Below are 13,623 nucleotides of genomic sequence, written 5' to 3'. Positions count from 1 at the left end.
ACTTAAAGAGTGGGTGTCAGGAGGATGCGGACAGCCTTTTTTCAGTGGTGTCCAGTGACAGAACAAGAGGTAATGGGCACAAACTTGAACATAGGAAGTTCCGTCTAAACATGAGGAGGAACTTCCTGACTTTGGGAGTGGCAGAGCACTGGAACAGACTGTCCAGAGAGGCGGTGGAGTCTCTGTCTCTGGAGGCTTTCAAAACCCACCTGGACATCACCCTGGGCAACCTGCTCCAGGTGAACCTGCACTGGCAGGGGTATTGGACTAGATGTTCTCCAGAGGTCCCTTCCAACTCCTGACATCATGTGATTCTGTGACTGGTCCCATGTTGCGGGCACTGCATAGAGCACAGACAGGCTGCATTGGGGTCTGTGGGTTCCTCCAGGTCAGCAAGTCAGCTGTTTGGACTTCTCAAAAATGCCTTTTCAATGTTTGAAATGCCTTCTTTCAGCATATATTTTTTTTAGTGTGTTTTGTCCATTTTATGCATTGACAGAAATATTGGGAATTTTTTTGTGCATGTTTTGGAGGTAAAGTAAGTCTTCATTGATTTTTAAAGGTCGATGAGCGCCATCTCACCTGAGATTTCATCTATCGTTTTCAAAGTCAGGTTTACTATATTTATCTCAACCTTTTCCTCTCCTTTTTTTTCCTTTGTTAAGGCTTTATGTCTGTTGTCCAGGTTAGATCCTCTGCTCGAAGGAACCACATCTTTGACAGGGAGAAAGGAAGAAAAAAAACCTTTTAGTCATTATGAATCTTTATTTCCAGTAATGTCAAACTTCTTCCCAGTCCAGAAGGATTTGTTTACTGTGCATTTTTCAAAACGAAAGTTTTTGTCTGTGAACTGTCCTCTCCCTTCACCTGGTGATTCCAGGGGTGAGTGCAGCAGGGACCAGCTGCTGGTTTGGGCTGTGCTGCTACCACATGCAGGAACTTCTCAAGCAGGCAGTAATAAACTCCTAGGAAGTTTCACATAGCCATTTTTTTCGCATTCCATAGGTAGACCTGAGGCCCTTGCATTTGCTAATCCAGTCAATTAAAACTAGTTTCTGTATAATTTGGGGGGTTTGGGGGGGGGAGGGGGAGAGGATTTTTTGTGTTCTTCCTTCAGAGAATCCTTATCATCATCTTCCTGAATGTAGACTCTGGAATTAGATCCACTTGGACATGTTGCTAGAGACCATTTAAAACCAGCAGATTTGCAGTAGTAGAAAGAGCAAAAAATGGTCCCCAACACCTCACTCTGCTCCACTGGCCTCTGTGCATAGGCTCAGCCATTTTTGCAGCAATGCATCCTATCTGTCTGCGGATTGCACGTGTGTGATGATCTCCATGGTGACTTGGGCACTCAGGGCAGAAATATGAGCTGGTAAGTCCAGGTTACTCTCCCTCCTCCACCTCCTTTCCTCCGAGTGCAATGCGAGTGATTATATGCGTTACATTTTGCTATGGATAGTGCTTGTCTGGAGCAAAGTACAGCCAATCTGTTTTAATTCTCCAAATCCCGTTTAAATAGCTCACATGGATCAGCAGAGGCCTGCATGGGCAAGTAGGGGATGTGACGGGGAGGAGGGGTACAAGGTCATTTTCTGGGTCTGGTTGCAGGCATGGCATCCCTTGTAGGGGAGGCTGGTGTTGTGTGGATGGAATACAATGAGAGGTCCAAGGTAGATTTTCCTGCCCAGTGCATGGGAAATATTGTTTGGGGGCCAGCAGCAGGGAAATGTAGGAATTAGCTCATCTGTCTTTACCGGATACCCTAATGAAATGGAAACATAAATATTGAATTATAAAGATAGAATTTGTGTAATCCCAGAATATATAAATAAATTATAAAGCGGAATTATACGTCTAAATGTGTTCTGTTAGCCAGTGGGTACGTTGGAGTTTTGCCTCTTCGTATTCACAAATCACTTTTTCCTCTTTCCATTGGTGCAAATGACTTGAAATGAATAATGTTTTTCTTGTTTGTTAGCATCATCTCCCCCTGTTGTCCACCGACATAAAATACAGTGTTCTGGAAAATAAGAAAGGCAACAACACATTTCCTCCAGTTCTTTGTAAGCTGATATGAAGTAGACAGGCACCTTCTGAAGTTTTGTGCATGCTGTGCTCTTTTTTTCTTTGCTGCAACAAGAAAAGCCTTTCTTTTAACCTGGCTTCCTTTGAAGAAGTAGCTCAGGAAGCTTCATGGCCTCTCAAGGTAAGTGCATCTATAGTCTGTATTTTTAGATCATGTTTAGAGAAAACTACAGTCTTATACGTTTCCAGCAATCAGCAGTCTGATGAAATGAGAGTTTCAGGCTAAAACCACATCAGTCAAAGCACAGTTGTTTTGGCTTTCTTTAATTTTTCAGCATTCAAGAGGCTCCTAAGGAGACTAAAATCTATACTAGTATGTAATTTGAATAAAATATGTTATTAAATGTTTGCATCTGCATTCAGTCAGAAAATTCAGTGTTTGTGTCTCTGTGCCTAAGCGTGTTGGTACAGAATGCATAGGAAGGGCAGATACTGAGCCAAGGGCACCACTGCTTTTGTATGCTTCTTCCCTACTGCATTTCCAAAATACCAAAGCGGCAAATGCTTTTCACTTTCAAAACTGGCTAGAGTCCCAATGACCATGCAGGGAAAATAAATATCTGAAGTATAACTGAATTTAATCAGATTACTCCTAGCTGCTTCATCTTTGTCATGCATTGCCTTTCAGCAGCAGCCAGTTGGGTGCTCAGGGCTATAGGCAAGCATTGCAGCACACTGATACAATCAGCCTTCTAAATTAATTTTTGCCATGCTCTCAAACTAAGCAGAAGGACACAAATTTGTGTTTTCTTAACAGGAATGCAACTCCACAGAGGTCACCCTTTTGTGACATACAGACGTAGATGCTGGCCCATGGAGTTTCAGCGATGACTATTTATGTTTGCCAAATGTTTACCCTTCTTTGTTGCCCCACAAATATTCAAGGCATTCTGCATTTACAGCACAGGAAACTATACAGCAACAAGCAGGTTTTACAGCATTGTTGTGCTCTTGCAATATACTTTTTTTTAAAATTTGTCTTTAACCATATAAAAGAGATCTGGTTTTGTATATGTTTAATGCACAGTAGTTAGCAGAAGCAGCAAAATAGTAATATTGTGTAATACAGTTTTCATAAGGAACGAATTTGATGATATACTTCTTCTATGAACAAGTAATTCTACAAATTACATTTGTGTAGAATGCTCACTGTATCATATGGTAACTTTAAGTTTTCCTATGCCATAAATGAGGTGGGAAACATCCACAAAAATAGACAAACTGTCGAAGTACCTGAGATTGTCATCAATATTCTATGTATTTACTGTTTGATTTTTGTATAGCTTAAAATTTGACAGGTAGAACTGCAATTTGTGGTATTTTTTTCTCTTTATTATTGGAAAAAAGCACTAACATTCGGCCACTTCATGGCATTTCATGTAACAACAAGCATTACGGCAGTAACAGAACCCTATGAGGTAAAATGATGCAGAAGAGCATATAAAATATTTATTACTCAGTTATACATTTTTAAAAGCCAGATACAAATTCAAAGGGGTTACTTCTTCCTGTGGTCTCAGACTTTGAAAGAAAGCAGTGGCTGCAAAGGCGAATTAAGATCAAAATAAGATTAAACAATGAATCAGCCACAGTGAGTTCAAATAATGCTAAAGGACCTCCTTTAAACCCATAACAGCAAAAGGCAGCTTCAGACCTAGGGCCAAAATTCCTTCTGGACCTCAAAATCCATCATGCCTGAGTATTGTCACCATGAGATAAAAATGATCAGTTTGGGGACTGCTTTACTGCCAAAGCACAGGGGTTCAGCTTAATACAAGGATTTGCCTTAATAAAAGGAGAGCTTCAGCTTGATTTTTCTTGCTCTGGCAAAGCCAGTGTTACTGAAGCCTATGGAAAGATCCTTGTAGTAAAACCAGTAGGAGTTTGGTGCAAATCAAACGGATGAAGTGATCACTGTGCTGTGGGAAGGAGTGTGGTCCCACAGGTGTCTGTAACAATAAATAACATCAGTACTGTCACAGCACTAACCAAGGCAACAACCAGTCTGTCCTAAGACATGTATCTGCAATAGCAAAGCAGAAAACACAGCTTAACAGTACCTGATCTTTTCATTAAGATAATAATGAATAATGCACTGTAAGAGACTATGTAGACTTTGATACCAGGGTTGTAACATCCAGCCTGGGAAATCTGAGATCCCTGGAAAGGTTATCTCTAATTAAGAGAAAATATGCATGCTCTCATGATGCTAGAAAGCATCTTGCAAGAAGCAAGCCCTCAGCAGCTGGATGTACTTTAGCACACAGGGCAGGCCATGGGCAGCAGGGCTGAGCAACTGACCGAGGAGCTTGTGGCCACTCTGTGTGTGAGTCCAGACCAGCTGCAGCCTTGTCACGCAGACTGAGTGCTTGCAAGCTGTCAGAACAGATTAGGTCCCCTGCAACACCACATCTCCAAGTTTAGCTTCATCTATAACGATTCCACTTTGTATATTCCAAGACCGCTTTACAAAGTGAATTTACATGCTCCAAGTGTGGGACCGTCAGGAAATTAATTTCAGATCCTCATGCCTCATCTGAACTAATGCCAATATAGTCACGGGCAGAATGTGACATTATTGTTCCAGCTTTGACCCAAGCAGCTAGCTTCTGTTTGGCACTCTTCATTTCTGATTTTTTTTTCCTTTCCTGCAGAATCTCAAACACAAAGCAACTCAGTCTTTAAGGATTATCTCCCTGGTTCTTCTGACCTTCCTGAACAGAATAAGCCTGTTGAACCAACAAATCTCTGGAAGCAAACATCACACAACTTGCCACCTGGTTTGGAATACCTGAATCAGGTCCTGAATTTTTTCAAATGTTAGAATTGTTTGGTTTTCCTTGTAGACTTCCTTGATGCCTTGGGGGTTGGAGTTGTGTGGGTTTTTTCCTTGGTGAAGGAGCAGGTGGAGATGGAGGGCCTCCTTTATTGTTTGATGGTACTAAGAAATAGGAGATAAGAACAAACACTTCCTTCATCACTACCATTCATTTCATAGAAATCCATTTTTTATGCATGCAGTTCTTCTTGCACCAAAACCATGGTTTTCTTCCCTCTAGAATCTCATAGTATTACCCTTCTCACTGTCCCCCCAGTTTCCTTCCAGCTCCTTAGGAGCTCAAGCTCAGCAAAATGGCTATCAAACTCCAGCTAGCCTCAAAAAGACTAAAATAGGCAGATTGTGAAGGAATTACCACCTCCTTGTAACCCATCCTTTGAGGAATACAAAAGTTTTCTGAGCAAACTCCTTCTGCCAAGCACAGTGCTCTCCTGGTCAGAGGCCAGGTCCTGGGGAGGCAAGCTCCTAAGGAGACAACTTTGTACGCACAAACCTGGTGGCTACAAACCTGCACCCACTCTGCATTGGGTCACGGGGCAGGAAAGGGCTGCTGCTTGAGAGAGGGAAATGCGAGCGGACAAGTAGGTCACAGGCAGGGGCAGGAAAGGGAATGCTCAAGTCTTCTCTGTTCTACTGTTAAATGTGCAGCTGCCCACCTCACTCTGTGAACCCTTGAGAGGTTCCTGGAGCTCAGAACAGTGATGGTCTGCAGCTCTGCTCTAGCAGTTTAATCTCTTCATCTCTTCCTGCTACCACTTTGACACAGACTCCAGCTCATATTTCACATGTGGCTGGATTCTGGCACTCATATATGCTGACTAACATGTCCTACACCCTGCCTGGTATGGGCAGGGACAGAATTAGGCCCTCTGTGTTATCAGTTTGTGACTGGTTCACATGCTTCTGCTGTGTTTGTGTTTTAGTGGTGCTGGAAAATGTTATTTCACTGGAAGATATATATTACTATGGTGGTTTTGCACAGAAGCAGAAGCTGAATGTGTTTTATACTTAGAGCTAAGTTATCTAGATAGCTAATGAAACTGGGAGACCTTTCAGAAACAATGGTTCATGTGGAGTTATGATTTTCATTTCATGGTCCCCATGAACAAAATGATATGTGTTGTCAATTACCTGAGCATTTGCTCACAGACTGTGGGAGCTACATTTTTTCAGTTTAAAAGTGATTGTGACAGTAAATACTCAGCATGTTACATATTCAGTCTCCTGTATGATCACGAATTATACCTCAGATTTACCCATACAACACGGGCAAGCAAATTCCGTTACTCCATCTTCTAGAAGCTCTACATCTGACACAAAGACAAAAGAGCAGATTGCTCTCAGAACTAAAACTAGAACTCAAGATCTCATTCACACTTGTTCTCAGCCCAATAACCATGTGTTCATGCTACAGCCCTTGCTAATTATTCTCAATTTTCTCTGCAGTCTGAAAAGTGGAAAGCATGCGTGCAATGCTGCTTATTGGCATATACCCACAGCTAGAGTTTCTGTGTGCTGCAGAATGTTTTGGTGTGCGATGCCGAAGTCACACTGGCTGTATGACTAAGGACACAGGCTCACACAGGATGGACTGGAGCAGAAGGGGGATCCAACTGGCAGGGAGAGGGCTGTCTGCAGAATGAATGTGGGGTTCGCAGTTGCCCGGGTGACCCCTTGGGATTTATCCTGATGGACTAGGAGATTTTCATGTAATCAAATTCTCAAATGAATGAAGAAGTTTCTAGCAGAACTTGGGAATTTTTGCTGCCATTAGGAAGACTAGGATACTCTGGATCTTTCTGGTTGGGGAAAGGTGGGTCTGTACTGAAACAGACACCAACAGTGGCTGCTGGAAGGATGTGGGGAATAGAGAATGTGCTCTAAGACAAGACTGCAATTGTTTCATCTTTAGACTAAAAAAACACTACTAGAGAGGGAACTGTGACAGAGTACCTAGAAAAGTAACAAACTATGGGAAAGAAGGAAATTTCATTTATAGGAATATATTACTGGAAGAAAGATTATATAGCAAGTTGTGGTCAGTAAATATAGGATAACAAACAGAAACAATGTTGTGGGATTATCTCTAGCAGGAGTGAGGAAGGTAGCTGGATGAATTTGAGAATCCTGAATGTATTTCTTAATAAGCTTATGATGTGTTTGACTCCGAAACAAGGATCCACATTTAGTGAATCTTAAAAGAGATCCCTACAGTTGTATTCTAAACAGCAATTCAAGGAAACAGCATATAATATTAGATAAAAGGAAATGAAAATATCTGTCCTGTAGGTTAAGGCCAGACAGCAATATTTGACTCTGCAAATACACATCTGGAGTCAGTCAGCCTGCAGAGTGATTTGCTTGGATGTTCAAAGTGCATCAGAGAAGGGCAAGAAACTGCTTCTGCCTTGGCAAACCGATACCACGATTTTTACAACAGAAGTGACACTCTTTAAACAATTTCCTACCAAAAAAAAGTTACCCAAACCCCATTATTATCTTCTAGATCACACAGCCATATTCTGAGGAATTGTCCAGCATCCATAACAGAAATGAGGGGAAATTTTTCCCAGAGCAGGAATAGACAGATGAATCCTCAGAGAAGAATTTTCGAAGTAGCTCAACAGCATGTTGTGCCACCATTCAGGCTTAACCAATTTTGTAAAAACTTTCTTAAGTTTAGATTTAATTAGACTGCTCAGATGTAAATCAATGCCCACAAAACTGAATAGTGAGTGTATTAGCTGTGTATAAGGAATTTTAACATGTCTGAGCTCCAGAGGACTCAGACCCTTGTAAACCGACGGGCTTTAGATTTCAAACGCAAGTGAAGAATTCCCTCAGTCCACTAGTGCCCCAGTAAAAGATGCATCAAAATAGCTGCCTTGCAGAAACCAGTGAAAGGCAAAACAAGCTTAACAAGTGGTATTGCCTTGTTGTCTCAACTTTGTTTATACATTGTTCATAATAAACCAGTAAGACCAACCAAAATCACTCAAAGCTTTTAACAATTCAACCTTATTAATTTTCTTTTCCCCGTGAAAGTCTATGTGGGCCAAAGAAATCTGTATTAAAATCAATACTGAAATATTGAAATAGCACTATAATATTTAACTTGTTTATTCTTTTTTCATCACTAGAGCACTTCCCATGAGCTCCAAGAGTCCACATCTCTCATGAAAGCTAAACAGCAAACAGCAAAGATTCTTGGGAGAAAATTTTAAAGTCCAAATATTTTTTATTATTTCAATTACTGGCACACACATTTCAGAGATTAATGAAAGGGATAAAGAAAGTTGCGGGTTTTTACCAGCTTTTCTTTGTAGCCTGAGCTAGCTGCAGGAGATGACCGGGACTGACAAATGGCTGCAACAGTTTGAATACGTACCAGACAAGATTTATCAATTGTAAAATATACAAAAGCTGGAGAGCTGTAACATGCTGGTCTCAGAAGGTCACTGTGTGCTTTCTGTCTGCAGCTGTCAGTAATGGCAAAATACTGTGCTAAACATTTTGCCCGCCAGGAATTTAAGGAAAAGAGATTAGCAAAGCCTAAACTATCACATAATACAGGCATAAAAAATCACATAAAACTGAGAGGTCGAGTGAAATTAGGTCTTGTTGGTTTTATAATACTAATGACTGTTCTCTAAAATACAGTAATGTTGGAAGGACAACACACACAGCGAAACTGGGTGTATGGCAAATAGTTTTTCTCCCTGCGTTTGTACCCAGCTTGTAGGGGAAGACAATTTCAGCCAGCTTCTCAGGGGAGCTATTGATTTGCTCATTCTGGCACCCTGGTGTGACCATTTGATTTAGAGTGCAGAACTCCTGGTGCCTGAGATCAGAGGGTTAAAGCCCATGAGTGCCATCATTGGCACCACCCAATTGCCTTGATGGGCTGCTCTGGCAGGGCCCAGTGGGATGTGGCTACAGCACATTTTGAGCTTGAGCCCAAACTCTTTCACTGCTGCACTGCCATGCACCCCTCTGCCAAGACCAGGAGTGAGAAATGGGTCCTGCTTCTCACATACATCTTTCCATTGCTGTTGTCCACCTCATTCCTCCAGTGAAGTTTATTTTTCTTCAAATGCGTGAGTGAATTACATAACCACAGCACTCAATGTCACACTCTTGTCATCATTTCAGAGAGATGAGTAAAGTGTACCTTGAGATAGGCCCCAAACACACAGCTTGTGCACCTCTGGAAGAAATCTGTATAACTGGGAGATGAGCAATAAAAATAGACAAGTGATCACTTGCAGCCCCAGACTTTTCCAACATCCACCATCTTGTTTATTTTATTTAAACAGCTGGACCGGATAATTATTCATCAGCAAGTGGAACTTCTTGAAGGTATGGTGCAATCTTTATTGCTCTTTAACAGTGCTGGTACACAGATGTATCTGAATGGCTTCCAAGTCTTGCCCCCACCTTGTTGAAGGCATTGCAAAGCCTCCTGCTGACCTTGTGTCAGACCTCTAATGTGGTTAGTGCAGTGAAAGCTCACTTTCTCTGTGCCTGTTCTGCAGTAAATCAGTGAGAAAAGAAAGATTACAGTGAGTGGTCTCTACACCAGTCCTAAAGACACCTCGGACCTCAGACACCTCCCTCTCAAAGTTATTAAAGTTTAACTATTTTTCCAATCCATGCAAAATTTATTGTCTTTGACACTAAGATGCTACAAGAAACAAAGCAAATAGAGAAAGAAAGGTCAGAAGACACAAAATGAAGCATAAGAGTTTCTATTTACATAGCTCCTCAGAATTTCAAAATACTGAACAAGTGTTGTGCAAGCAAAACACTTTTTAACATATTTCTCTCATTCAAAATGTTTTTGGCTTGATTCTTGGATACCTCAGTGGGTGAAAAGTTTGTCACTGAAGTAGGTGAGCCTGATACCGCTCATTTTCACAAATGATAAAGTAACAAAAAGCCCAAATCAAAACTCAGGATCCGAATTCCGTTTTGTGATACGTACTTTAGGGTACAGCAAATCAAAATCTTTGAACTAAACCTTCCTTCAGAATACGATTTTTTAAACAGTGTCTGCTCCATAGATTTTTAGAATATATGCTAATATATATAGTAACATTATACTAAGGTAATGTTTTACTTGTTTTTCTTTACTAGCCATACTTGGCACAGAGACCTCCAGCAAATATGAGATAAAAAACCATTTGGGACAAAGAGTATATTTTGCAGTGGAAGAGAATGATTGCTTTGATCGTAACTTGTGTTCGCCCATAAGGTCTTTCACCATAAGGATTGCTGATAACTCAGGCCGAGAAGTGATTACAGTGAACAGGCCCTTGAGATGCAACAGCTGCTGGTTCCCCTGCTTCCTGCAAGAGGTGAGTGAATCCCAATTGTCTTTTGTCTGAGCATCTCCCTGTGAGGATGGCAGGAAGGATTCACATTCACCTCTCAGCCTGGGGGCCTTTATTTAGAAGAAACTACTGGGAAATGAGGCTTTTTATGAGTTACATCCCAGCACTCCTTCTCCCTTTCATCGGACTTTCCTGACATCCAACATAAGGCTTTTATGTTTGATGGTACAGATGTCTGTCCAATCAGGTAACACCCCAAGATTCTGCTTGCCCTGACACAGACTAATGTTGTTTAGTGGTACAGAGGGAAATCACCCGCTGTGCTTTACACCCAGAGCGTGAAGGATGGAAAACCCCTGGAGGCCACTAGATTGGGAAGCAGCTCTCCAAGGAGGCCAATGCTTTGCTCCATCTCTCCTCTTCAAGGCCACATATTTCTAAGAAGCTGCAGAACTTGGAAATCAGCTGCTTTGAGTGAAAAACACAGATCCTACAGAGTATTGGACCTTTCCTCCTTATTGTTGACTCTCCTTTATTCAGATATCTTTCTTGTTTTACGAAAATGTTCTATAGATTAACTCATCTTCCTACATTCTCACTATTGCACCACAGTTTTAAAAACAAGGTCCTTTGGTAGCACAGCTACTGTATAAAAAAGCTTATAGGATACTCACCGATGACAGTAACAAAGCCTTTTCACAATGTAAAGCTTTTATCAAATCTTACATGAAAGATGTTAGCTTCTGCTGCAGCTTTTTGAGGTTCATATTGTCCACTACATTTAAAACCACCATTAGATAGCCTTGTAATATGCAGTTCACAGTTTGGTCAAATTATATATAATTATATTCAATAAATAAGTATTTAATCATTATATAAACAATACACTGTTGTGGAAAAATATACCAATATATAATTAGTTTATAAGATTTCTTTATTTTCTTTTATTTCCTAGTTAGAAGTTCAGTCCCCACCGGGTACAGTAGCTGGGTATGTTGTACAGAACTGGGACCCTTTTCTGCCGAAGTTTACTATACAGAATGAAAGTAAAGAAGATGTACTAAAAATAATTGGCCCATATGCAACTTGTGGCTATTTTGAAGATGTTGACTTTGAGGTATGCTTCTTATGAGTGTGAAGAATTTTAAGGTTTTACTACTCTGAATAAATTTCTCACTCAAAAATCCTGTTATTCTACCCTTAAAAATATTCTGTATGTTGCTATAATTATGAAAGATGTTGCTATAATTATGGAAGAGAATTCTCCATAATTATGCTATAATTATGGGGAATTATGTGGATTGGAGATTCTGACTTGTGCTCTCAGATTCCTACAGATATTGTCTGGACAGGAGTGACAATTCTTTCAAGGAAATAAACATGTAGCTAAGTGAAGTCCTGGTCCTCTGCAGTCCTTGACCACTCTGCCTTTGAGTTTGATAGGCTCAGGGTTTCATCCCATGTGAATTCACTGTTACCTGGTAGACAGTCCCTTGAAGCTGTGGCACTGAGTCTGCTGCCTTCATTACTCTCAGAAGGGATGGGCAGAATTATTCACTAGTATGTCTTTATCCATTTGACAACAGTCTTCAGGAGAATATTGAGGATCTATTGAGATATTTAAGGTGTAAGAGGTAGAATGGGAGATGCTTGAAGAAATTCTGGACAGTTTGCTGATGTGAACAAAGCACTTTGCCATAGTTAAGGCATCATAAAAGACCTGCTGTGCTGATCAGCTCATTAGCCAAATCAGAAGACTTCAGTGAATATTGTCTGAAATTTCAGTGTACTGTGAAAAACATTCAGATGGAAATATAATTGAGAACATATCTGTCAGTTTTAGGGGACAGTGGTCCACAGCAGTGTTGCTGTGATTTTGAACATACCAGAAACACAAAAATAACATTGTGAAGGAACAGTACAACTGGTATAAATTTTCACATTTGCTTTTCCTCCACTTTTCTCTCAGCTCTAAAGATGCTGATGTTTCCAAACTTGAGACCCTTTCTTGTCTGCCTCACTTAAAGGCAAATCTGACATTAATTGAGCATCTCAATGATAAGAATAAAAGAAAAATCTGACAATTATAGCATACTGTGTTTGTCAGAGCACAGTCACTAGTTCTGTGGAGATATAATCAGTGTATACGTGATTTATTTACATTTAAGTGTAGTCTTGTTTTTCATTTGTGCAGGTAAAAGCTCTCAATGAGATGTCAACAATTGGCAAAATTTCCAAGTACTGGTCTGGATTTGTAAACAACGTCTTTACCAACACTGCCAACTTTGGGATTCAGGTCCCTGTAGATCTTGATGTGAGAATCAAAGCAGTAATGATTGGTGCTTGTTTCCTCATTGTAAGTATGAAAAACCAAGAGGTAGATGTATAGTTAAAATGCATGTTTTCTAGAATTGCATATTGATATTTGCTATGTATCTCTTCTGCCAACACCAGCGTGTTAACATTAACATGCAATGGTTTCAAAATCATCTGTGATACATCAGAGAACATAATAAAAGGGACAAAACTATTTAAACTATTAATTGGAAAATGTTTTCTTTAAAATAGCAACAATGATTCCAAAATTTTGCTTTTATTAGGATAGACATGTAACTCATGACACTTTTTGGATTGTGTCCTCCAAATCTCCTGTTGCTCAGTGGCAGAGTAACAGAAAACAATTCACTAATCTAATTATTTATGTAACAAAAGCCTACAAGTAAGACTTCTGATAGTAATTGTTGAATTTTTGTACCTTCCATATCATTCACTGTTTTTTTATTTGTAGGACTTAATGTTCTTTGAAAACTCTTTGGATGGATTATAACAAGATGACAGAAACAATAAAATATGCAGAACGTGTTTCAGTAAGTAAAAATGAACATAAATTGATCTTCTTGCTTTGAAGACTTACACGTTAGATACTTTCTAATTCTTTTTCATTTTCTTCCAGAAATCCCTTGAGCTTTGGATACAATTTTGAACCACACAAATCCTTGGCCCTTATAGGAAAAGACAGGGAGTTAATGATGGTGTTTATTAAAATATGTCTCATGTAAATAAAAGTTTCCCACTTACATTTTATGGGTGTTGCAGCTAAACGTATGCTTTTCACACAGAGCGCTGTTGCTTTGGAACAGTGATAGTCTCTTCTTTCTCTTTTGATGTTTCTACATGGGAAATCATGAAAGATTAGATGAAGGCTTGCAGCGTCACTGATGAAAGCCTATGTTTAGAGAAGCCTTTGATGTTTTGCAAGTGCTGATACTAGTTACTAGCCACATGAGGGTGTGTTCTGGGGGTTTTGCTTTTTCATAATTTTAGAAGTAATTTTCTGATTTGTTATTTAATTAATAGTAACAA

At 40.0% G+C, this 13,623-nt stretch overlaps 1 protein-coding gene across 1 annotated transcript; it reads left to right on the top strand.

The window, feature by feature from the left end:
• Nucleotides 1-2,196: 2,196 nt before the first annotated feature.
• On the top strand, nucleotides 2,197-13,087 carry LOC104281303 (phospholipid scramblase family member 5-like). Its single transcript, XM_009879250.1, has 7 exons — nucleotides 2,197-2,209; nucleotides 4,743-4,888; nucleotides 9,244-9,286; nucleotides 10,064-10,284; nucleotides 11,216-11,377; nucleotides 12,455-12,616; nucleotides 13,049-13,087. Exons 1-7 carry the CDS (start codon nucleotides 2,197-2,199, stop codon nucleotides 13,085-13,087), a joined length of 786 nt encoding a protein of 261 aa, XP_009877552.1.
• The last annotated feature ends 536 nt before the right edge of the window (nucleotides 13,088-13,623 follow it).

This window comes from Apaloderma vittatum, unplaced genomic scaffold (assembly GCF_000703405.1).
Source record: "Apaloderma vittatum isolate BGI_N311 unplaced genomic scaffold, ASM70340v1 scaffold3612, whole genome shotgun sequence".
NCBI classification, from domain to species: Eukaryota; Metazoa; Chordata; class Aves; order Trogoniformes; family Trogonidae; genus Apaloderma; species Apaloderma vittatum.
The sequence above is the reverse complement of the archived record's forward strand: the minus strand, read 5'-3'. Positions and strand labels throughout refer to the sequence as shown.

Coding starts and splice junctions, on each gene's coding strand:
- LOC104281303 (XM_009879250.1), top strand. Junction 4,889..9,243: donor GTTTGGAATACCTGAATCAG/GTCCTGAATTTT, acceptor TTATTTAAACAG/CTGGACCGGATAATTATTCA. Junction 9,287..10,063: donor GCAAGTGGAACTTCTTGAAG/GTATGGTGCAAT, acceptor TTTCTTTACTAG/CCATACTTGGCACAGAGACC.